A 24739-nucleotide genomic window follows, 5' to 3' on the forward strand; every position below is an offset into this window, starting at 1 on the left:
AAATCTTCCCTTCCAAATGCCTTTATAGAACACCTCCCTGGGCTCAATTTTCTGCCTGTGACCTTGGACAGACTTACTAATTTTATACCATTGTGTCTAGGCATTAGTAGGTTTCTTCCATGTTCCATAAGAGACCCGGCAAACTTTCTTACCTGCCCAAAAAAAAAAAAAAAAAAACCCTTTTTTTTTTCTAACTTTTCTATATGAAAGTATCTGCAGAGCTGTCTCTGGTGACCAGCATTGGTTTTACCATTCTTCTGTCTGCTAGGACAGCTGACCAAATTCAGAATTGAGCTCAGATGAAGAGGGAATCTTGGCTTGGCACTTGAGGCCAGGCACCTTTCCCTCCTCAGTAGTCACATGGTGAAAAGTTGACACTGCTGTTCCCCAACTCTGCTTGCAGGACTGAGATTTAGCAAGTAGTTTTTCTCAACCATGTCTAAAATATTAGAAAAAAATATTATCTGCCAAAATTGAATTTATCAGGTAATCCTCTACTGTTATTCTGGTTTTAAGTTTGGTGCTGCCCCCAAAAATATCAGATGGTGAGGTCTTCCATGCTGCTGCAGAGAAACATATCAGAAATATATATATATATATTTTTTTTGTCTAAGAGGAGAGAAGTAATAATATAATAATAGTAGTGCTGATAATGATGATGTATTTCATTATAGAAAAAGCCTTGGTCCAATTCCTAGCACCTACAGTCAAAGAAGCCCCTTGTGGGAGAGAAGGAGGTTGGGGATTCTGCATGGAAGAAACAGTACATAGGGAATTTTTGAAAGAAACTGAAAAGAGAAGGGAAAATTAATTTGTTGCTACGTGAGATTACATAAAGCTCTCTTGGAACAGTTCCTAAAGAAAAGATTGTGTTTGCTGTGGAGAGGGAGCAAAGAATCTAGGCCTACAATTTTATTGCCAAGTCTTGTTTTTTAACCTGCTTCCCTTTTGTTTGGAAACCCCAGAGATAGCAGAGTGGTTCACAGAAAGTGCAACTGGTCTCTTTTGATAAGGTCTGATAGCAGAGATAAAGGGAGCAAGCTGCCATTTGCCTTTAAAGACCTTCCCAAGTGTACTGTCTTGTTCTTCCTAAAAGCAGTTCCCTTTGCTTTAAGGTCTAGGTAAATAGTGGGAAAGCAGCTGCTGTGATGTTAATGAGGGTGATGGGTTTGCTGGGTGAAGAGTGGTCCCCTTGGTGCTTAGCATCAAAGAAGGATCTGCCTGCTGCAGTTCCTCTGACACCCAAGGGGCCAATGAAGGATTGCTGTCTTTTGAACTGAGGTGAATTCACAGGAATTAGGAGAGGCAGCCAGCCAGCCCAAAGGAGCTGCTTAGTTGGAATCATTCCTACTTTCTTGTATGTAACTGTGGCAGGCACATTTCTTTCCCTCTCAGGATTTTTCATAGAGGTGCACAAAGAGAAATTAAAGAGAAAACAATTTCTGTTTCTGCTCCTTGTTTTTCCCATGTGGAATGTGTTTGGAGAATTGTTTACCTGGGGTGAGTGCTTGATTGGATTCTGGTGAGGATTGTTTGAGCCTGATGGCCAATCCAACCCACCTGGGGCTGGGCTCTTGAGAGATGGTCGTGAGTTGTATTAGAGATAGAGTCAGAGAAGGTAGGATGTAGTTTTAGTATCCTCTTTTTATACCATATAGTGATGTATTTTAGCATAGTTATACTGAAGAAATCATTCACCCTTCTGGATTGAGTCAGACATCATCATTTCTTCCCATTGGGTTCGCCTGCATTTATAACATAACCTCAGGCCCAAGAAAAGAATACGAGAAGTCTAAAAGGAGGTACCTGCTTATTCCTGAAAGTATCAGGTATGCATTGCACTTTCTAAGATAAATTATTCAGCCTTTACAAAATTTAGCAGTTAAAAAGGAGCACACCAATTTAAGCCTTGAAAGTTAAATTGATGGAAAAGATTAAGGGATCTGTTCAGGAAAATACCTAGACAATCCCCTCTGGGACAGGGATGCTTTTGGAGTTTACTAAGCAAAATGCTGGAGGCTGCTTAAGTACAGGAGGTTGGACTAAATGAGTATGAGTATTTAATGTTGGCATTAAATATCCTCATTCTATCAAAATAAACATCCAGTTTCTGGATTATGTCTTGGAAGACACAATTCCATTTCAGACGTGCAGCAGAAGTGTGAGAACGCACAGTGACAGGAGAAGTCAGTGATGCCCAGATATTCCTTAGAGCAAAATGAGAGTACCCAAAATGATCAGGGCAAAATGATGAACAACAGAGGCAGCTGTGGCTCCCTAAACTGCGCTGGCACCAGAGCTATGTGGAGTGCTCATACTGCATTTGGTGCTGTATGAGGACACAGAAGGACATGGCCTGTCCTAAGAGTGACAGCCCCAGGAGCAGAGACAGGGGGGTTATTGAATTTACTGTGGGTACAGGTAAGCTGGCAGGAAAATGAAAACAAGCTGTTTCCAGGATCTCAGTATACTGAATAAAAAGATACAGACAGATGCTGAGGCTGTGAGGTAGAATGAGGCAGATGATAACATTTGTCTTTTGTACAGCTATATACTGTGTGCCTATCCCTGAAACTGAGTAGCAGTCACTTCGTTGTGTACTGCTAAATCCTTGAAATACCTCCTCAGTGGGATGCTTACATGGTAAGTCACAGGTTTCTAATTATTTATTGCCTCTGTCTCAGACATATACTGCAGGTTTCTTTTGCTGTTTATATACATTTATTTGTTTTATTACTTCTTTGCATTCCAACAAATCATCTCTAATAAAAAGCACATTTCCTTGCAAACAGAATCAATTTCCTTCAGAAGTCTTTCAGCCCCTGATTAGTGGGTTACTTTTGGTCTTCACTAATCACATACTTAACTGTGAGCAATAAAGTTCTTAAATAAATAAATGCTTTGGTCCAAGTCAACATTAGTCGTAATGGACAGTTTCCCACTCAAATTTCTGAACTACAAGATGAGACTGTGCTACCTGGGCACTTAGCACTTCCCATTAAAAGTACAGCAATTAATGCCAGATCTGTTTTTTTCTGCAGGTCATTAGGTATGTTATTAACAATTAAGTCTCAGCAGCAAGATGATTGCAGCTCAGTAATGCAGTGGGAAGTCTAAATGGGTGTGGGTTTTCAATTACTTTTAAAGGCCTGGGGTTATGGCTATTTTTTTCTCCCTTGCTGTTAGCCTGCTCCAGAAGGACTCAGTGGGAAGGTAATGAAGTAGAAGATTTGTACATTACTACATCTTTCCCTGCTTCCTTTTCATTGGTTTTATTTTTTGTGGGCTGTGAAACTTAAGGAGAAGTTAGCTGTAAGCCATTCCTCCTGGTCAGGGTTGGCCACGTATTAAAGAGCTCCACGCTCACACGGAGGATGCATTTTTACTGACTGTGAACAGGGCTAAGTCACTGTGGATCAAAAAACCTGAGATGTGGTGGAAACCCCATCACATGGCTGCTGCAGCAAAACAATGCCTTCCCAGCATTGAATTTAAACCAGCATTTGTTGAGGAACATAGCTTGAATCATGACTCCCTGTGGTGCAGCAACCACTCAGATTAAGATATGTGGTTTCCCTAATGTCTGTCAAATATTGCTGGAAACCAGGCTGGCTCGGCCCTGAGGTGAACAACATTACATGGGTGGTATCAGTTCCCCACAGAAATTGGAGGTGGGGGCAGGAGAAGACAGAATATAACTTTCAGCCAAAATACATACAAAAAAAAAAGCATTAGTGTTTATTTTAAAAACATCATGTAACACTTCTTTTGAGTTTCTATGTATGTGTGCTTAATGAATGGGAACAAGGAAAGGCTCTGTTTCTCAGAGGAGCCGATAACTTGGAAAGCTGAGAAAGGTGAACACAAAACATTCTGACTAAACTTGAGTTTGGCTTGTGTGCATGGCCTGGGGTGCTCCACACTGAGTCCACATTTTTAGTATCAAAAATAACTGTTTTTGACTGATCTACCAGTGTCCAGGGTGTCATCAGTCTCTTCTACGGATGAAGGAGCTGATAGTAGAGATAGATATATCCTTTTATTTTTATTGTACATTCAGTTTCTTAGTAAAAAATATTTCTTTCCTGTTTTACTTCTATTTGAAATAGCATATCTAAATTTAATTTATCTATTTTGCAAATATGCAGTTATCTAGTGCACACTTCATGTCTTGCCTCAATGAATGCAAACAAATCAAATATAAAATGGGTTTTTTGCTTACAGGGTCCAGAATCTTTACAGTCTGCTCTGCTCCCCATGCCTGTTACAGGTTTTGTTGATTGCCCTTGAGCTACTCCTCTCTTGTTCTCTGTAGCACAAATAGCACCAGCAAATAACAGTGATCTCTCCTTGCCACTTTCATTTTCAGATCAGGTGAAAAATACTCCAGGCTCAAGACTAAACCCTTAGGCAGTTATGATATATGACCTGTATTTTGGAAGGAGGCTTCCAGTTTCATAATTTGACCTAGCTACTTAGTGTACATCTCAAGAAAAGCTGTTGAAATGACCATTAGTTTTCTCTAAACAATTTCTTCACTTGATCTTATTATTAATAAAATTATGTTAAGGAAAAGAGACACGGCACAATCCTCATTTTTGAAGTAGATTTTTAATGTGAGATTGGGAAGCTGGGCCTTGAATTCTTCAGTTCTCTAACCACAACCCTCAATCACACCTCTCTGCAAGTGAGTTTTGCACATGTGCATTCTGTCAGGGAGTCACAGCAGTTCCTGCACCAGTTTACAGTTCTAAAACATCTGTAAATCCAGCAGGATTTACCAGTCTCACTTGGGTGTGTCTAGTGCTGGGCTGCTTGTTTGTAATGCTGATGGTTTTTTGGAAAAGTCCTGCTTTATGCTTTGATTTCCTGATCACTGGTTCCTTTTAATTACTGTGAAATTTATTTTAGAGCAAAGACAATCAGGAGTACAGGGTGCTGTGTCTGAGGGCTGGAAACAGAGTACAGAAAGGAGCCTTTCACTTCAGAGCTGCTGGTTGGAATCCAGCTCAGGTCCAGGCTTAGCAAAAATCACCCCTGTGTGATGGCTTCTGGGTGCCCTGCACTCTACATCCACAAATGAGTCAGTGTCCACATCACACAAACCACAGAACAATTGGTGCTACTGTAATTGGGAGTCTAGTGGCAGCACCAGTGGAAAGGGCAGGGACTTGAATGAGCATGGAAAATGAGCTGCTTTATTCCCTGCTCCCTCAGGTCACCTTTGAGACACATCTGTTTGAGGAAACTTAGAAGAAATTCGATCTCTGGTAGCTCCCTTCTGGAGATAGAAGAATTTACTTTGCAGTACTGACAATCTGACACCCACTAAAAAACTTTACGTTCAAGAAAAATAAAGATCATTATGGGATCGTTTAACATGGGAAAGCCTGAACTTAAAAAAAAAAAAAAAAAAAAAAAAAACCACTATGTATGATTGAAAAATCAACAATAAAATCCAAATGCTGACTTGAAATAATAGGAACCTAGCCAAACTAATATTACAGAGCATGGCCACCACTGCCAAAGATTGCTTCACTCAAAACCCCAGGGAAATCCTGCTCTTTTATTAAACCATTGAACAATCTCTTCTAGTTGAATCCATTTGAGGGAAAAATTAAGGAGTGTTTCCTCAAAAATTCTTTTTGGAGGTGAGAACATGGATTGCTAGAAGAGATATTGGACTTTATTCAGCCTGAGATGATGCTTTGATATGTTGGAAACGGGGACTGGAAGGACCAGCAGCACAGGGCACCATGAAGTGTGCCCATGAATCCATGGTGGAGCCTGGAAAAGACCTTTGGAGGTCATCTGCTCCAGCCCCTGAACTTGGCACTTCCACTGGGTCTGCTGTGAAGTAGGGAGCTCCTTTCTTAGGTTTTATATGTATCATTGGTATTCCTAAAAAGAAAAAGCTGGCAGGAAACTAATTGTGTACTACCAGCAGTGAATTTAGCCCTGTAGTCCCCATAAGCCTCAAACAGCTCCACTGTGAAGCCACCTCTTAACCTGCTGAAATGACACAGTCACCTATGCTGATTGCAGAGGTGAATGTGGCATGAATTTTTGGCTAAGTGAAATTTTAAAAATGTGTTTAATGTCAGATAAGTTTGTTAGCAAATCTGAAATGTTCAGAGACAGCTTGGACTCATGTGAATTTATGCCAAATGCAACCAAAAATAGAACCTTAAGTTGAAGTTTTCCACCGCAGTTCTTCAATGCCACGACGTTTTGACTTTTCATTTTAAAACAGTTTAAAAATTTAATCTAAATAACTTTAAATCATTTTAAGAGCACCTCAGACCCAGGAAGTTCATTTATAAGTATTTATTTTGGGGTGGGGTGGGGGTGAATTCAGAGCAACACAATTCCTAAATGTTTGTGTGTTTGAGTGTGTACATGGTGGTGGGACTGTTACCTGCCACATCTCTGCTTTTCTGGGTTTTGACTTGTCTTAAGTAGATGAGGAGATATGAAATTTTGTAGATTTGCTTGTACAAAGGAGACAGGGTTTAGATCCCCATGTTTGTTCCCTGTTGTTGCAGTAAAGCAGGATTTGAAACCCAGGGCTGTGAAGGTCAAATTCCCAACTCTGTGGTGTCTTGTGAAGATACACCTGTGTCATGAGGGTGGTGGGAAATAAGCCCATCCTTTGAAGCTAAATATGGAGAGGTATTGTGAAGCACCACAGAGGTGCGAAGGCCAGCTTCAAAATTCCTGGGAGCCTGGGGATAACATCATCCAGAGCACAGATTTCAGAGTTTAAAAAAAAAAAAAAAAAAAAAAAGGGAGGATTTCAGCATCCTGTATCACACCGCCAGTTTCTTGTAGTGAAGAGTATGTGGTGAATATTTTTGCCTTTTCTATGACAAGTGCTGAATTCCTCAGGGGGCTGGTGATTGTGCAGAAAGCTGGGTCCCTCCCTGCCTGCCTCAGCTGGGAGCAGCCAGGGCTGAGGCTCAGCCAGGGGAGCCTGCCCCAGGGCTTCCCTTGTTCCAGCAGCATGCTGAATTCAGCAGCAGGAGCAGGCTGAGGGGTTTCAAGGGTGAAAATGGGAGCAGAAATGCATTTGGCCATCCTGAGTGCCTGGTAGTTGGCAAGCAGTGGTCACATCATCAGGCAAACTGTTCTTCCATGGGCAAAGAGGGGAGTGCATCCTCCTTAATGGGAAGAAAAATAAGCATTATATGCAGCAACACAAAGTTCTTTATGGGAAAGCAGTGCCTAAACACTATGGACTAAATTGGTGCAGGGTAAGATCACTGTTCAGAAATTGGTTCTGAAAAAGAGAGTCCCAAGGTAAGTCAGAGGCCAGAAAATGAACTGCTTTTGTAAATTCCCCGCAATTCCACACAGTGAACGAGGTTACACATGAATGAAACCATGATGTATGATTTGGCTTCTTGAGCATTAAAAATCCTTTAAACTATAGCTGCAGTGTTCATTCCCGAGTGTTTTTACTTTGTGTATTTATTTAGAGAAAGCTGAAACAGTTTGCCATTTATGTGTATTCAAAAGCTGCACATTTCCAAGACTATAAAAGAAACCTTTAAAAGAAATTGCTTTCAGAACTCGAATGATGATATTTTTAAATGGGTTTTAAAATTCATTAAAAATTAAATGGGTGTAAGAAAGAGAAAAATCTCAGTTGTCATCTTTTTGTGACTTAATCATAGAAAGTGATTGTGATGCACACATAAAACTGGACAGCACAGATTTCTGTTCATTATGTTTATTTCCTTTTATGTTATGCATTTGCCTGAACAGTTGCTTCCCACATTGTGCATTATCTTCTGTGTGAATGTTTTGAAATATTTAAAGTTGGAGGTCATATAAAATATAGCTGTATGTGTCATTCTAAATTTGTGCATAAACTCTCACACAGATTTGTGTTTGTGTACACATACTGGAAATCTTAATTTTATAGTTCTGGATGGTAAATATTTGTATTTATAATAACAGAATGAGACCTAGAATGCTTAATTAGATGTCAAAACTATGTAAATAATACTTGGATATAGGAATTGGGTTAGGATCCCCTGAAGTATGGTGAGTTTTCAGTGTTTTCAAACAACGACAGCTTTCCAAGCATGCAAAATATGAAAGTCTAAGTTACATTTTGTAATGACGTTGTTCAGGTTTTGTTCTTAAAAACTAGCTCCAGGAAGTGTGGATACTGCCATAGGAATACTATTCCATTCATTTATAACTCAGGAACATTGGAGGAATGAGATTTGTTGAAATGACCACTCTCAAATAATGTCAATGTATTCAATTTTCCGATGTGTAAGCAGAAAAATTAATCACAGAAGAGAATTTATTTTTTAAAAAATAAATAAATAAAATTAATTCCAAAGTGTTATTTTGCACAGATTGCTGTTTAAGGTACCTTTAATGTTTTCAGCAAGTCCATTCTGTCAGGGCTGCTGTAAAATCAGGCTCCACAGCACCTGCTCAGCAAAGCCTTTGTACTGTCCTGGAAGCAACATGCTCTCAGTTGCTATTTTCATGGCCTGCTGGACGGAAGATGTGTAAGCCAGGGTTTCACATTGCTGAGTAGTGAAAATTAGAGCTGCCTGACTTCTTTGAAGGGGAAGAGATCATATTTTCTTTAGTTGGGTGGAATGTGGGCTTTGGACTAATATTTTCTGTGCTAGGTGCAGCCTGTCCATTCCTTGTTGGGGCTTATTCTCCAGCAGTCTTTTGCTTAACCCTCTGCAAGTCTGTACAGCTTTGTAGGGAAGAGCAGAAGTCTGGGAGCAACTCCCTGTCCTGTTGGACAAGATGTCAGCATATTGGTCAGTGAAAGAGGGAATTGCTTGATTCAACCTAAAGCTTTTTTCCATTGTGCCACTAAGTTCTCCAAAAGCTCCATACTCGCCCAGTCCTGCTGGGTCAGTATGATCAGAAGTTAAAGGTTGCCATCTAATGGGTAATGTACATAATACAATCTCTTCATCGGGTTTTACCAAATTCTCTCTTCTTGTTCTTCTCCATGTACCTGTGAGTATTTTCTTTACAAGGCACTAGAGGAATGAGAATGATATTTTATTCAGATTTTACATGGGATGGCAAATGATACTTTATCAGTAACAAGGTGTTGCAACCCAGTGAGAAAATCCAGTCATTCAGTGTAACCTGATTAAATCTGATTCCTTAATGCTTTTTCTATTAATTCAGATATAGATGAGTGCTCCTTTGAAAGGACCTGTGACCACACCTGCATCAACTATCCTGGAAGCTTTGAGTGTCTCTGCCACAAAGGCTACACCTTGTATGGACTGACACACTGTGGAGGTTTGGAAACTGAGTTTTGCTTATATGTGTGTTTGTTTACAGAGCCACACATTCTTTTAGATTAAGGTTTTATAACTCAAGATGATAAGGATATAAAATTAAAATAAACTTAAAATATCATGAGCTGGGTGTGACTAAAATTTCAGTTTCTCAGATTTGCTGAAGCATTCCCAAGAGAAAAACACCAATGAAAACTAGTCCCACCATTTTTTGATCAGAACCTCCAGAGGAGTGAGGTTACTCACAACTGTAGGGAGGCATCATATGATGGACAACACAGAGAATAGGGGAAAGAAGTCAGTTTTGCAAAGTTTATGTATTTTGGCTGTGATGGCATTTGTCCTTACCAGTCTGTGACATAAACTGCCTGTGAAATGCGTAACAGAAGGCTGTGGTGGATCTTCCTCTCATCTTCTGGGGACCTGCTTTCAACCTTTTTGGTATGACTGGAAAGAATTGGTGCTGTAATATTTCCTTATGTAGGAGAGGGATATTTTGGAAGTGCAGCATTACCACAGTCACCAAATTAGAGGTTCAGCTGATGCAGCAGAAACAGATGCTGGTCTCTCACTTCTGAGGGCTGAGCTCACCTGATTTTGTCACGTCAACATGAGACACTGCTAATGGTATCTCTGCATGGCTTCTTTTCTGGGAGAAGGGTGTAGGGGGTGTATGCTGGTGTCTCTTTTCTGGAGAAGTATCACATGAATTCTTGTAAGAGTAGAGGCAGGCAGGAAGAGAAATAAGAGTCTGTCTAATAAAGCAGTTTGGAAGCAGACCCCACTTGAAAGCAGTTGTGTAAGCAAATTGAGAGTCTGAAAGTTTTTGGGACCTTTGTTATGTGAGGTGTAGAGATACAGATCTTCAGTTTCACTGTTAATTCCTTAATGACTTAATGCACTGATTTAGGGAAAGCCTCAAAATTTGGGGTTCTGCCTCAGTCTTTAATTAACCTTCAGCCTGAGCTCAGCTTCAGCCTTTTCAGTAAGACTGGAGAAGGACCCAAACTCTTACTGGAAATACTCCATGCTGAACTCTGAGAAAAAACATAACTGGATCCAAACCTCCTGCTTTTTCCATTATAAGTAGATACAAAGTCACAACTCTAAATCCAGTTTTGCCATTTAGACCTGTCACTAGTTTTAGTCCTTACATGCTTGATTTTGAGGTCTACCAGTGAGCCAGAGCATCAGGAATTCTGTGTGTCTCCTGTTGATTCGGTGTCATTTCAGCTCATTAAATAAATAAATGTTCTTTCTGGTGGTGGGAAGAGAGGAGATGGGAGATTGACCTTGCTGGCACGAGTATATGAATGATGAATGCATGGACTAAGAAGGATACACCTTATACTGGGGTTAATTATTTTCTAATATATCAAAAGCTGAAAGATTTTCTGTGAAATATCAATGATAACATATACAGTAATTTCTTCACCTTCTTGCAAGCTTTACCTTTAATTTTTATTTGAGGAGTGGAAGCCTAAACTACACTTTAACTGCTTAGTTTCTTTTGAAAGCATCATTTCCTCCTTCACCTGAACTTCTAAAAGAAGCTCTGGGAATCACTGGAGAATTTACCTCCTTGTTTTGCAGAAGTGATGTAATCTCACAGAGGTTAATGCCATTTTTCTGTATAATGCATTATTGTCCAGATGCTGCAGAGACTTTCGAGCATGTTTTGTATCTTGTGAGTACTTCCAAGAATTTCATTGTAACTGCTCTTGGCAAGTAAACTGTATTAAATGCATAAATCCTTGGGAGAGTAGGAGCTATACAGTTTAAGGACAAATACATGCAATATGCACTAAAGTCTGTCTTTATGCATGTTTATATGGACTCAAATGTAAAAGATCCAGTAAAAATAGGTTTCCTTATGCAAGTCATGTCTTAATGCACAGTATATGTGTGTACACATGGTTAAGACTCTTCACAACTTTAAATATGTTTTCAGATATTGATGAATGCAGCATCAGCAATGGAAGCTGTGACTTTGGGTGTCTAAATACCATGGGGAGCTATGAGTGTGTCTGCCCACCTGGAAAGAAACTGCACTGGAATAAAAAGGACTGTGTTGGTGAGTATGGAAGTGTGACTCAGAGGTGACTGTGGTGACTGTCACCAAGAGGGTGCAAAGGCCCCTGCTTCTGTCTGACAGGCTGCATTTTAACAATCTAGATCCCCAAATTCATTTTATAAACTCAGATAACACATGATCCTGTAGAGCTCCATGGGCTAGGATACAATTCTAGGTCGATTAGTGAATGAGCAATAGGTTGGATTTTATTTGCGTTGAATGTTTTTTTGTTTTTTTTTTTTTTAGTTTATGAGTCCATTCACAGAAATCTAAGTATTATTATTATCTTAGGTATTTTATACTTTTGTCCTTAATTTGCACTCTTCCCATCTCTGTAATGTCAGTTATAACTCTGTTTACCTCTACATTACTTTAGAATATTCAAAATATTTAACTGTTTACAAGTAGAACATGGTAGGACATAACACCTACATTCCTACAGAGCATGTACAGAACCATACCCCAGTTTTTCAAGTTATTTCTAAAGGTGTCCTGCTTCATATAGAGTACTGACACTAGCTGTGTCAAAAGTACTAATCACAATGAACACAAATCCTGAGACCAGAAAAATTTGGTACTTGCTGCTAGTGCCACTTTGTGGCAGACCTGAATTTCTGTATCCTTTAAATGATGACTTCTTTTTCTGGAGTCTTATTTGAAGCACAGCAAATCTTGATCATGGCTACAGCCAAAGTATTTTCTGTGAGATTTTCATTCTGTTTTTTTTTTTAATTTTTAATGAGAATGGCATACCTGGGGTTTTCCCTGGTCAATTTTTTTTAGCCACAAATAATTTCTCATAGGCATATTTGGGGATGATGCCTAATACCTGATTGGGAGCAAGACAGAACAAGAAAAAGGGGGATCTCCCTTCAGGGAATCTCTGTTCATACCAAGAGAAAGCACTGCTTAATCTGGAGCAGAGAGCACTGCACTGGCCTCATGTGATCATGCAATTGTGGCATTTTTTACATGGATACAGCAGCATGGAAAGCACTTGATAACCAAGGTGGGGGAGTTGTGAGAGCCTCAAGCTGAATTCCAGCCTTTGCCTCCATGTTCTTCCTAAACACAATTAAGTGCTTCACTTTCCTGCTTACCTGGCTATTACCTTCCCTGCTATGTAGAGAACTAAGCATTGTGACAGCAAGAAATAGCTTTCTGTGGTTTTTAGTTATCCACTAGGTCTCCCTTGCCATATACCAGTTATTCCTCTGGAAAGGATTTTGTAAGTTAGCAGCTGGAATTAAAATTTTAGGAGGTCTGGTATGAAGTTAGACTCCTTGTGCTATATTCCCTCTCAGCCTTCTAAGAGTGCTGTCAGAGGCTGTATTGAAAATATTTTTCTGCTTGTAACTTTCTCCTCATTGTTTGTAATGCTCAGCTGGAAGATGGAAATAGAGCACCCTTGTCTATTGATACACACTCCAGTACGACTTCAGTGAGGCTTAAAATGAGCATCATCTCCCTGCTGATCACCTGCCTTTATTGCCAACATTTTTGAGAGGAAACTATATTTTAAATTGTTACAAAAGCACAATAAAAAGTGGAAGAATTATATTTAGTGATCCTGAATGCCACATGATTTGGAGACATTTGCAGTAACAACACCCTCTTTGGCTCAGCAATGGCACTTTGTGCTTTGTTGCCTCCTCAGTCCAAGGAAATAATTTCTTTAAAGACATCACCACAGCAACATAGAAGACTTAGGAGGGAGATAAGTGGAGAATGATTATTCCCATATCTGAGATGTGAACATCAGGCATGTTTATAGACCTTTTATATATTTATATTTAATGACCAGTGAGGCCAGGAATACGAACCAGCTGGAGGCTGCTGGGACTCTTCCTCTGTGCTCAAGCCAAGTCAGGCAACACTCATTCCAGCTACTGCTTTGGAACTGCTTGGTTTCATGTTGGCTTTACTGGGCTTTTGCCAAGCCCTGGTAGACCCAAACCCAGTCTGGCTGCTACAGCTCTGGTGTCAGAAGCAAGCCCTACTTCAGGGTGAACTGCTGGCAAGCTGACAGGTAGGAAAAATGACATTTACAGTACTACAGTCAGCAGTGAGGAAAAACTGTCAGCCAAACCTGTCTTGTAAGGTGAGCAGGTTTGGAAGAAGTAGCAAGAAACATCTGGAGAAAAATCATGTACCTGAGACAGCATTTCTATGGGGCTGAAGGAAGAACTGCCCTACAGCCACTTGGCTGAGATTTAAGTAGCTGCTGCAGTGTGAAAAAGCTGCTTGAAGAGGTGCCCAGCTGCACTTGGTCAGCAGTCAGTGCAGAGGGAACCCTCTGGGGAAAGGAGGGAAGCAGTGAGGCTTCCTCCCTGTAGGAAGTGATGAGATGTGCCAGCTGCAGCCAAGAATGAACCTTGTCATTTGTGAGGGAAAGGATGTGCTTAAGTCGCACTTCAATCCAAAAGGGTGGCAAATTACAACAAATGCAGGTTTATGATTCTCTGTGTTATACCATCTTCTCAAGGTGAAGTGCAGAGACTGCTCCAACCATTAACAACAACTTCATGTGTTTGCAGCTGAAACACAAGCACTGCCTTACCTAGGTGTGAAGAGCCACTTGTGAGACCTGCAGGGTGCTCTGTCTTCATCCTGCCACGAAGCCAAGAGGAGAAGCTGGATTTTTCCTTCACATGAGCTGCAGCATGCCTCGTGCTGTAGGCACAGATGAGAGAGAAATGGCTCTGTGATCTCTGTGTGTGGCACAGGGTCCCTTCTAGCATTCTTTGGGGCATTTCAGCAGTGTCTGAAAGGGCCAGCAGGACTATCCATCTCCATCCTAGCATCTGCTGCCTCACCTCTGCCTGGCTGGGAAGCTTTCTAGCTCCAGAAGCTAGAGCAAAGAGCTAAAGTTAAAAAGTCAGTGGGAATTAGAAAATAAAAAAATACAATTTTAATGGTCATCTCAGTAAACAGAGCACTGTGCACAGTGTGTAGTTGGTCTGTTAAATCAAAGAGCTCCAAATCAGAGAAAGGGCATCTCAGGTGATTAGTGTTACCTGTTGCTTCTGAGATCAAGACAAGCACACAGAATTGTGCTCATAGAGCACAAAGATCTGAAAGTGGATGATAGGAGAGAAAGACTGATACAGAATTTAGGTCTAAAAATGTGACGTGAGCTTCATTTTCAAGTATGAGATCAACATCCCAGTCCAGATGCTCTCCCTTAATATGTGCTTATTTCAGAAACCCTGGTATCTGTCATTATGGTTTTTGCCACCTCCTGCCTTTTCTCACCATTGTATCCACGTGTGCACACAAGGTTCTGGGTTGGGCAGTGACCAATTGTTTTACATTTCTTTATTTTTTTTCTCCTCAGAGGTGGTGAAATGTCTCCCAAATGCCAAACCAGCTCCCAAGGCTCAGCTAGTATGCAGTAAGACAGGAGGCATAGAGAGCTGCTTCCTGTCATGCCCATCCAATACTCTTTTTGTTCCAGGTTTGTGCAAATTATTTGTCCTCTTAGGTACCAGATGTGAATTGCTGACTTTTCTCTGTTAATGTATTCATGATTCTTACATTCATTTTTTTGTTATGGATAACAGTAAATGAGCAAAACCTCATTATAAATTAAATCAAGAAGAGCTGATTGTCAACTCCACGTGAGAAGTTTAGTCCTTCATTGGTTAATTTGAGATGTCAGTTTAGAGGGTGGGAAAATTCTACCAAAAAGCTGGTATGAAAAAGAAGAGGAATTCACTGAAATCAACTGTTCATTTTTGCCTTCCCTTGTCACAGCAATGCAATATACAACAATTTTTTCTGCACCACCCTGGTTAAGGTGGATGTGTCTCTCAGTCCATCTGAGTATTATTTATAAAAAAATTGGGCTTTTTTTTTTTTTTACCATTTGCTACTGGTAGTTTCCATCTTCACAGTTTTGCAGGGAAGAAGGAGGGGATTGATACTGCTTTTTCATAGATATTCTGGCGCAGGATTATTTTTGGGTGTCTACTTTTCACGTTTAGCCTTGGCATTGTATGCAGTCGAGCTAACATTTTATTCATATTTTATTTTCAGTTTAGCAGATATTACTGGAACTGTGCATTTCTCTAATTGTAAGCACCAAGACAGAGTTTTATCTCTGTAATATGTAAACACTCTTAAGCTTCTAAGTACGCCATTTCTGTTTCTGCCAATAAGTTCTGCTGGAGCCTGAAGCTAAAATTATTATGGAAATACATGGTTTATTTTCTAAATTACAGGGAAGCAGAAAGACTTTGCCACAAATACAAAGTATTTTTTACTTGTGCACAGCTAACCTTGTGCCAAATCACTTACAAAACATATCATTCCAGCGCTGGAAGAAACAAACCTTGCCGTCAACACTGCGAAGTGTTGAAGCTTTTTGGCAAAGTATTTCAGCCACTTAAAATCCCAAGTTCTGCACTTAAAATATCTCATTGTTTAGCAGCATTGAGAAGCTGAAGCCTCGAGTTTGGTGAGGCTGTTGCCCGTGTGCTGACTGTGTTCTGTCCCCCAGACTCGGAGAACAGCTACACGCTGAGCTGCGGCGTCCCCGTGCAGCACGGCAAGGCGCAGCCCAGGCGCAACTCCACCATGCCCAGCTGCTCAGGTGGGTCTGCCCTGCTTGTTCCCCACTCCTGGGCTCAGGAGGAGGGCATGGATCTCAGGGGATTGCAGGACATCAGGCTCATTCATTGGGTTAGGCGAGGGGTGAGGTGTTGCTTCATAACGAAAGCAAAAGCCTTGAGACTGAGTCGAAGCGGTGTAAGAGAAAAAAAGCAATTCTTGCAATAAAGTGGGAAGATAAAAAAGCAGTTCTTCAATGAAAGCTTTCAGGTGTGCAAAATACGGCTCTGTGCACGTGTGGTACAGGATTTCTGTAATTCTGTAGGGTAATTAATTAGTATATCTGGCCGGGACATCCAATAGCAAATCAGCTACCCCAGTAACCCACCCGTGGGTCAGCCCCCTTATGGCTTCTTTGCTGTCTTCTCTTGTTAGGTCTCTTAAGTTCTGATAGAAAATAAGATGTCCTTGACAGGAATTCTCTTCTTAAGAATAAGGCTAAACAGCATTCCAAGTATGCATTAGTAGGGTTAGCTTATTCTAAACTCTAAGAGAAAAGGTAGGAAAAATACCAGGAGCTATATAACCATGTATTAACAAAGCCACAGATATATTAAAAATGTATAAAAAGTAAAAATCTTGAGGCATCAAAGGTAGTCAGTGTTCCCTTATGCACACCCTCCTTTTCTGCAGCCTCTCCTCGAGGATGGGCTGTGGAGCTGCGGTGATGTGTGGGTGGCTCTGTGTGGGAGTGCTGCAGGTTTGAGATATATTCAGTAAGGACTAATATTTAGAATTATTTGCTTTCCATGGTCTAGCAAGGCAATACTGAGCATATCAAAGTGGGACTTTCTCCCAGGCTCAGGAGGGACCCAGGAGTAGCACAAGGGTGGGTCCCAGCCCTTCTCTGCAAAGCCCTTCCACGGCAGCACAGCCTCTCCTACTGCAAGGGTGAAAGGTTATCCCCCCCATAAAAAGGTTATGAGACTTCCACGAGAAAATACTTCATTTCATCCATCTTTTTCTCAAAAATGGCTGGACTGTTTTTGCAGAGGCATTTCAAATGTTTATGAAAGCTGATAGGGAAAAAAAAAAAAAAGCACAAAAACTTGAAGCCTGGCAATATTAGAAACAGCTGAAACAACATCCAGCAGTAGGAAGAGTCAGCCCACCTTACACATACCTGCTGTTCTTCTCTCCCATTTTCCAGTTCTCCAGCCATGAATTTCTTAAATATTTGGGATGTGCTAGGAGGTCCAGTGCTGTGACATGACACAGCCTGGCAGCAGCTGTGCCTGCTTGTGGCACAGGATCAGTCCTGGTTCAGCAAAGCCCTACCAAGGAAAGAGGGAACCAAGCTGTGGTGTCACCTGGGACCACCCTCCACCTTCTGCAGGGCCAGAGCAGGTGACAGCCAGGCCAGTCTTTTCCTCCAGGGACTTTGTGAGGAAATCAGCCAGCTGCTCCATTTTCTACTCATGGCATGACTCTAAAACAAGACCTTGAATCCTGCCTTGGGTTTAAAGCTGAGGGATAAAGCTTGCAAGCCACAGAGTGCGATAGAGGCAGCTCCTTTGGATGGTTTTCAATTGCCAACAGCACAGCTCCACTAAATTAACCTTACTGGCACTAGCAGGAGCAGAATTACAAGTAACATAGGAATTCGCAGACAGAGAGCCCAGAAAAAAAAAATAAAGGTAGGAATTAATCTTTCTTATAATAAAAGATGAATTCACCCAAAATCCAAGAAGATGTGCAGAGCAAGCATGGTACTAGCACGTTCATTGGCCTGGTTGGGCCCAAAGGTAGGTACTCACTTGAAAAAAATGAACTTGTGGAAATGGACCCCCTTGTACAAGCCGTGTAATTCTTGGGCTGCCTCTTTCCTAAGTCAGAAGAAAGCTTATGAGAATGTTTTTAAAAATAAGTTTCCAATCTTGTTTCATTTCTGTCTCAATTGTAGCTTTTTTTACTTTACATCAACAGATTCCCTAGCCCCTCCAGTTAAGCAAAAAGCTCGTTTTAAAATCAAAGATGCAAAATGCCATTTACGGCCTCGCAGCAAAGAAAAAACAAAAGATTCTGGGAAGCAGGCTGTTTCAGGTAGGTGGTTTCTTCCAGCATGTAAACAGCATTTTAATTTTTTTGTTTTCTGGTTCATTTGCATCCTTTGTTTTCACACTGCAGACAGGAAAAAAAAATCACTGGTTTTCATATTTGGTCTGAATTTAAGTTAAGGCCAGAGTTCCCAGTGTGGCTGAACAGTGCCTTGGGTTTGGATCTTGGGCGCTGAAAATTTCAGCAGTTGGCTTTTGTTGGGAATTAAGCTGATCCTTTTTCTGGCCTTGATAATGGCAGAAATACCCTGAGACAAAAAGTTGTGACTAATGCAAAGTTATGTGAAACCATGACAGTTTTGCTTGGTTTGGTTTGGTTTTCCCAAAGAAGGTTTTTAAAAGATAACAAAAGCTCATATTTGTTTGGTTTATGCTGGATTAGTAACCTATTGTAGCACCAAAGACAACCTCCAAGAAGGAAGGTTATTATGAAAATCTGATGTTACACAGCCTTAGATCTTTTGATATTAAAGAGTGAGTAGTTATGATGTTAGAAAAAATATTTATAAGATTTAGGTGTCATTAACAAAAATGTGGTATTAAAAATTAAATTGCTACTTAAAGCAATTTAACAGCTTATACCAAACATCTACTGGTGATGTTGAATTTGTCTTAGCACCACTTTCACTAGCAAGTGAGGAATCTTACATGAGCCCTGAACAGAGAAGAGTAAAAATAGCTATTTTTTTAAAAAAGTGAATAGTTTAAAGATTTTATTTTTAAAATTTAGACTCATATTTCATCTTTACCCCACAATCTACACATTTGTATCTCTCATTTAGAAGTATTAAGTCTTAGTCATCAAGATGCTTACCCTGGGGATTAGATGTGATTATCAGACTAGTTTTTAAAGTCATAGAAGCCGAATATTTTGATCCATACAATCACTAGGGGAATGTGTTTCTTTGATGCATTTCCTTCTCCTTTGTTTGCTTTACTTTGTGTTTATGTCATCTGAGCCTCTGAGCCTAACAGTAAGATTATATAGTATAACCACACATTCGGAACTAAATCTTTCTGGTGGCTTGAGTGCTACAAATTTCTCTCTCTTCCTTGACCTGGAAGGACCATCACCTGTGGCAAACTACAATTCCTGCTCAGATAAAACCTTCCAATACATGTTCATAACCTCACAGTCAAAGTCTTTTCAAGCCTTTGCTATCTGATGATTGTCAATTCTGAAAGAGATGGAATACCCACTGAAAGTTTTTAGAGGCCCAGGCCTGACATTCTCATTGATTTATGAAATTGACTCTCTTGCTTTGTTCAGCCATCAGATATAATTTATAATATTCGCTGATTTTAAATAATTTCTGTAAAGAGCTTTCTAATCCTTATGCAGGAAAGGACTGGGCAGTCACTGCATTCGTGATAACCCAGTGTGATATCACTTGCTAGCCTGTCACTTGCTGCTTTGCTACTTTATCTCTTCCCTGTGCTGCTTCTCTCACACAAAGGAGGTCAGTTCCCCTGCACAGACAACTGCCAGGTGACCTTTGTGAATCTCAAGTGCGATTCCTCCAAGAAAAAACGCCGAGGCCGCAAGTCACCATCCAAAGAAGTGTCCCATATCACTGCAGAGTTTGAAGTGGAGATGAAGTCTGAAGAAGTCTCAGGTTTGTGAAAGATTGGTCTGTGGAGAGAAATCAGAATTTAGTTTCTCGGTGTGTTGTTAAAATCTCTTTGATGCTATTTCATTAACATTCACCTTTTAGCACAACACCTCATTCAACAACCTCTCCAAACTCAAAAGTTTCAGAGCTTTAATTAAAAAGAGCCAGGGATGAAATTAAGCCAAAGGAACAAAAACTGAGCCTGCATCAAAATTCCTTCAAGGCCTTGAGTTAAGTCATGTGCTTTAATCTAGTCTCATTTCTTTAAACAGCAAAAGTGCTAATCGATGTACAGGGAATATAAAGATTAGGTAGAAGTTCTGTAAAAACAATGATAAAAGCATCTTCCAAACTGTAAGTTGCTGAATATGTAGTCTGCAAATCAGACAGTTTTATCACACAGTTGAAAAATTCATGTTTTCTTACCGAACTTCGGAATAAAACTAATTGTCTCAAGTTATAAATGAGATGGAATATTATGTTCTAAATTCCAGCCAAAGAAAATGTGGACTGAATCCTATAAAGATGTCAGTCCTCAAAGGCAGATTTCTTAACCTTGAGGGGCACCTCATTAGTGTTTGTACCTCAATTGGTTCAAACAGCAGTTGTGTCTGAAATCACCTTTATTTTTGTCATTGACACAAAGGTGTTTTGGTCAGGGAAGTGGCAGGAGTTCCTAATCCACTGAGAAAAGCGTGGGCAGAGAAAATTCAGGAACATTAATGGTGGCAGACTGAACACACACCTGAAAGGAGAACACATTGGGGTTGATGCCTTCTACAGCAATCAGTGTGCACTTGCAGGCCATGGAACTGTTCCATGGAACTCAGGATAATGTCCTGTCCCTTTGGAAGGCCTGATCTTGAACACAGTGAGCTGTTGCTTCAATTTGCATGGACAAGACAGTAAAACAAGCAGAAGTGTCACAGTGCAATGCAGGCTAAGCTTTTTGTTAAGCACCTCTTTTAAACATGAATCTCAATTGCTTCTAGTTTTGTTATCATTTCCCATCTAGACACCTGTAACATTGACTGTGTTCGGAAAAGGATGGAGCAGAAGCTGCAAACTGCAATCAAAACATTGAGGAAATCTATTAATAAACAGCAATTTTACATTCAGTTTTCTGGGACAGAATATGAAGTGGCTCAGAAGCCAGCTAAAGCTACTGAAGGGCATGAAGCGTGCAGTACAGGGCAAGTACTGCAGGATGGAAAATGTGGTAAGTCTAAAGAGCTCAAATATTCAGTCATATCCCCCAAATCAAGCAGTCTGAAGTTACTTTTTCCATGGTTAACCAGGGAGGAAATCTCTGAGATAACGACTTAGAATTTAATGATCAGTATTACTCAGCACATATGCATGGACTATGAAGGCAATGCATATATGCATAAGACTCTGAAGGGAATTCATGAGGTGGTTGTAGGAAAACAGAAGTATAAATATGGATACATTCCCATGCTGTCAGGGGGTAGGTATCGCAACCTGCCACAAGACAATGTTGGCAGTTAGTTCCTAGATGCTCCCATTCCCATCTTATCAAAATATATTCACAATTCAGTAAAACAATAATATGATGTTTGCCTAGCTGCTATATATTTACTTTTATATCACCAGTGTCCCCCTCCTCACTGTCAAATAATTCGTGATCCATGGATATGTTATATTTAATGCTTAAGAGGTCCAGTTTAAAAAAAAAGTATAGAAATCTATTTTGTGTAAAATGCCTAATTTCTTTAAGCCCTTTTCCATGTTACCAGGCTCTGGTGCTTTGCTGGGGACAGTGTGTTAATGCAAATTTATTATTGGCAGTTCTCAGCACTGCAATCTTTCTAATCACTTACAAACATCTTTTCAAAATCAGCATACTTATTTTTCCAGCTATTGAGATACCAAGCCATTTACAAGCCAAAATAAGTCACATCTGATAGGTGCTTCCAGTGAGTGGGTTCAGAGGTAGTTGTTATCATATGGGAAGAGTGGTTTAGAAACTCCATTTGAAAGGCTGTTGCTATCAGTATCTGGAAACTCAGACATTTCCACCATCCTTACCCAGCAGACAAAAATGTGAAATGCACTTACGTGCCCTGTTGAAGCAAGAAAAGCACATGTATTCATATCTGTACTTAAGATGCTGTACAGTTGTGGTATTTGAGTGGCAAGAGACAGAAATTATTACAGAAATTATTGCAGGGGACACATTGCCCATGGAGAAATCTCTAGAACTGATCTCAGGGGACAGACTTTTTGTAGTCATCTGCCTAAAACCAAATTTTAACTGGTATAAACTAAAAGCTCACACTTCCCACACTTTATGCAGCACTGCTTTAACAAACTGCAAGATACTGTTTCAGGTATAAACAGCTTTATTAACAACACACGTGTGATAAACACCCGAATGCACTACAAAGCCATTCAATGGTTGTCCTGGTTTGAAAAGCAAAACCAGTGAGAGGCTCTAAGTCAAAAATACAATTTATTAGGAAAAAGGGAGCAAAGAACCAAATATATACAACAGCACAAAAGAAGAACCACTGACAGAGTCAGAGATACAACCTGACACTCGCTGGCTGGGGCAGTGGTAGCAGATATGGTTCTGTCCAAGCAGGGGTCCTGTGGACTGATGTAGTTTCCCTCTGGAGGTCCAGTGTAGAGAAGGTCTCAGCTGTTCCTCTTGGAAGAGGGGATCTCCTTGCTGTCTGCACAACCCCGCTGATATCCTTGGTGGCATTGTTTGGCTCCTCCCTCTGGGCGGAGCATCTCACAATGGAATGCTGTGATCTTATCAGTCATGTGGCTAAAAGGAACAGGTTCTCCTGGAGGGACTTATCTCTGAGCCACGAGATAAGGAAAGAAAGGGATTGCAGCTCGAGGTGGCAATGGAATACACCCCAGTATTATAACCTAGGACAATGGTTTAAACAATAGAAGCAGGACCTCACCCTGATATAAATTGACCTAAACCCCAGTGGAGATGGGTCTGTTTACATCAGGCGAGGATCCTGGACTAACACATGCAAAACACATGCCATCTTAACCCTGGGCCAAAGGCATCCATCTTCTCTAAATGTTCCATATTAGGGCAAATAATGTGATCCAAGCGAGCGTCCTTACCGAGGCTCCCCTTTTGTTTCCTCAGTTACCTGCAGCACGGGCACCTTTTATAGCGGAGAACACAACCAGTGCGTCCCGTGCTCGCCAGGAACCTACCAGGACACAGAAGGCCAGCTCACCTGTGAGCCTTGCCCCAGCAACGATGGCCAGGGAGTCGCGGGCGCCCGGAACGTCTCGGAATGTGGAGGCAAGTTGAGCTCGATTCTAAAAGCTTTAGGTGCTGCCACACGCACCCTGTGAGGCAAGAAGGCCAAAAGGAGAGAGCCTGCCACAGTTCTGGCTTGTAAAGGTAACAGAAGAAATCTCTGTGCACTTACAAGCAACGGGTGGTTTGGCTCGGGCCAAAGACAATGGGTTCTGCTACAGCAATGTGATTTATGGGATGGAAACGAGCAAGCCAAGCAAAGCACTTCGTGCTTCACCTCAGGTATGGAAGTACCTTGATTTGTAAGGACTCATCAGTGTATTGTGAGCCAAAGGGATGGATTACTTTGGACTGGTATTGGTGAGTCTAATAATGAACCTACTCATTTAATGTTTTGCATGAGATGCAGCTTACCTGCTCTAATTAGCAGCAGTTATGAATTTGAGATAGTTATGCTGCAGGGATCTGTAACCCAGACTCAGAACTAATGATTGCAATTTTCAGCACTGCTTGAATGCGCTGTAACTTTTGGCAAGTGATGTAGCGTCTCTGATTCAACTTCATGATTTATAAACTAAATTATAATGTGATAATACCTGGTGCTTCTACTGTAACTTGATCAGTCTTAAGTTCTTAGGATACAACTGTTTATTTTCTTTACCTCATTTCATTACAGACTATCAAAATCCAGTTTATAGCAGATACATTATCTGACTTTGAAATAAATCTGTCCTATCTGCTACACAAGTTCTGACTTGAAAACTCATCCATGTAATTTACATTAATGCATTCTTCAAGGATATCTAAAGAGAACACATGGCAAATGTCACTTGAGAAACTGCTACTTTTTCCCATCTACTGAATAAAATATAACTGCAGTGTCAGTTAACATATGATAGATTTTGCTGATTTGCTGTATGAAGGAACTACCAGGCAAAATTTGAAGCACCTGTGCATCTTTGCTGTGCTGATTTGTATTTATCCATAACATAAGAAAAGCATATCAAAATACAGTTTGAGTTTATAAAGATTGACTATAGCATACTGACAAAAGCAGCAAAACAACTAGAAGAAAAAGACGTTTGTTTCAAGGCTTACATTGGAATTATTGTTCTGTACAGAAAAAAAAAATCCCTTCTGATTATTTTTTCTGGTTTTCTGCTCAGCTCTCTCCTTTTCCTCTGGAAGTGGCAAGAGAGAATATGCTTTGGACTTCATAAATTTCCCTGTCAAGGAGTTTATCAAAATTTGTGTCAGCACTTGTGACTATGTTAGAAAGTCTGTACTGTCTGTACTCTCTGCCAGTAATCAACAGTATTTTTGCATCCTATCTTCCAGAGCAGAAATGCCTGTGCAGTAACAATAACTTTTCACTGAAATCCTCACTTCTAAATGTGAGGAATGTTGATTCCACAAATATATCAGAGATTTTAAGTGCCCGTTGTGCAGAAATCACTTGTAGCTGCAAGTGAATTCCATGCTGCAGTGGGTTACCCCTGCGTGGACACCAGGCACCCACCAAAGGTGATCTCTCACTGCCTTCCTCAGCTGGAGTGGGGAGAGACAGGATAACAAAGGTTCACACTTGAGGGCAGGGAGGGACCACTCACCAAATATCAAACAGACTTAAATTGGGAAAATTCAGTGAATTCACTACTAATTGAAATCAAAGCAGGACAAGGAGAAATAAAATATCCGCTAAAAACACCTCTGCCACACCTCTCCCTCCTTCCCAGCTCTGCCTCCTCCCACCCAGCAGTGCAGGGAGATGGGAATGATAGTAAAAGGGTTTAAAATCATGGGGATTTAGGGTTAAAAGGAAAATTAAGCTT

General features: G+C 40.6%; 1 protein-coding gene and 1 long non-coding RNA gene across 4 annotated transcripts in view; one reads left to right on the forward strand and one right to left on the reverse strand.

Moving 5' to 3' along the window:
• Nucleotides 1-24739, forward strand: part of SCUBE1 (signal peptide, CUB domain and EGF like domain containing 1) — a 247626-nt gene that overhangs the window by 209633 nt on the left and 13254 nt on the right. For all 3 annotated transcript variants that reach the window (XM_072923699.1, XM_030263414.4, XM_030263415.4), the window contains 8 exons: nucleotides 9181-9297; nucleotides 11248-11370; nucleotides 14708-14827; nucleotides 15872-15964; nucleotides 17908-18024; nucleotides 19496-19654; nucleotides 20667-20870; nucleotides 22788-22949. In XM_072923699.1, coding sequence (XP_072779800.1) covers nucleotides 9181-9297; nucleotides 11248-11370; nucleotides 14708-14827; nucleotides 15872-15964; nucleotides 17908-18024; nucleotides 19496-19654; nucleotides 20667-20870; nucleotides 22788-22949 — 1095 coding nt within the window. The remainder of the gene's footprint in view (nucleotides 1-9180; nucleotides 9298-11247; nucleotides 11371-14707; nucleotides 14828-15871; nucleotides 15965-17907; nucleotides 18025-19495; nucleotides 19655-20666; nucleotides 20871-22787; nucleotides 22950-24739) is intronic.
• On the reverse strand, nucleotides 19532-22779 carry LOC140682243 (uncharacterized). The gene is made up of 2 exons (XR_012053658.1): nucleotides 22205-22779; nucleotides 19532-19671 (listed from the first exon to the last, which is right to left on the reverse strand). It is a non-coding gene; the product is annotated as an uncharacterized lncRNA (long non-coding RNA).

Source organism: Taeniopygia guttata, chromosome 1A (assembly GCF_048771995.1).
Source record: "Taeniopygia guttata chromosome 1A, bTaeGut7.mat, whole genome shotgun sequence".
NCBI classification, from domain to species: Eukaryota; Metazoa; Chordata; class Aves; order Passeriformes; family Estrildidae; genus Taeniopygia; species Taeniopygia guttata.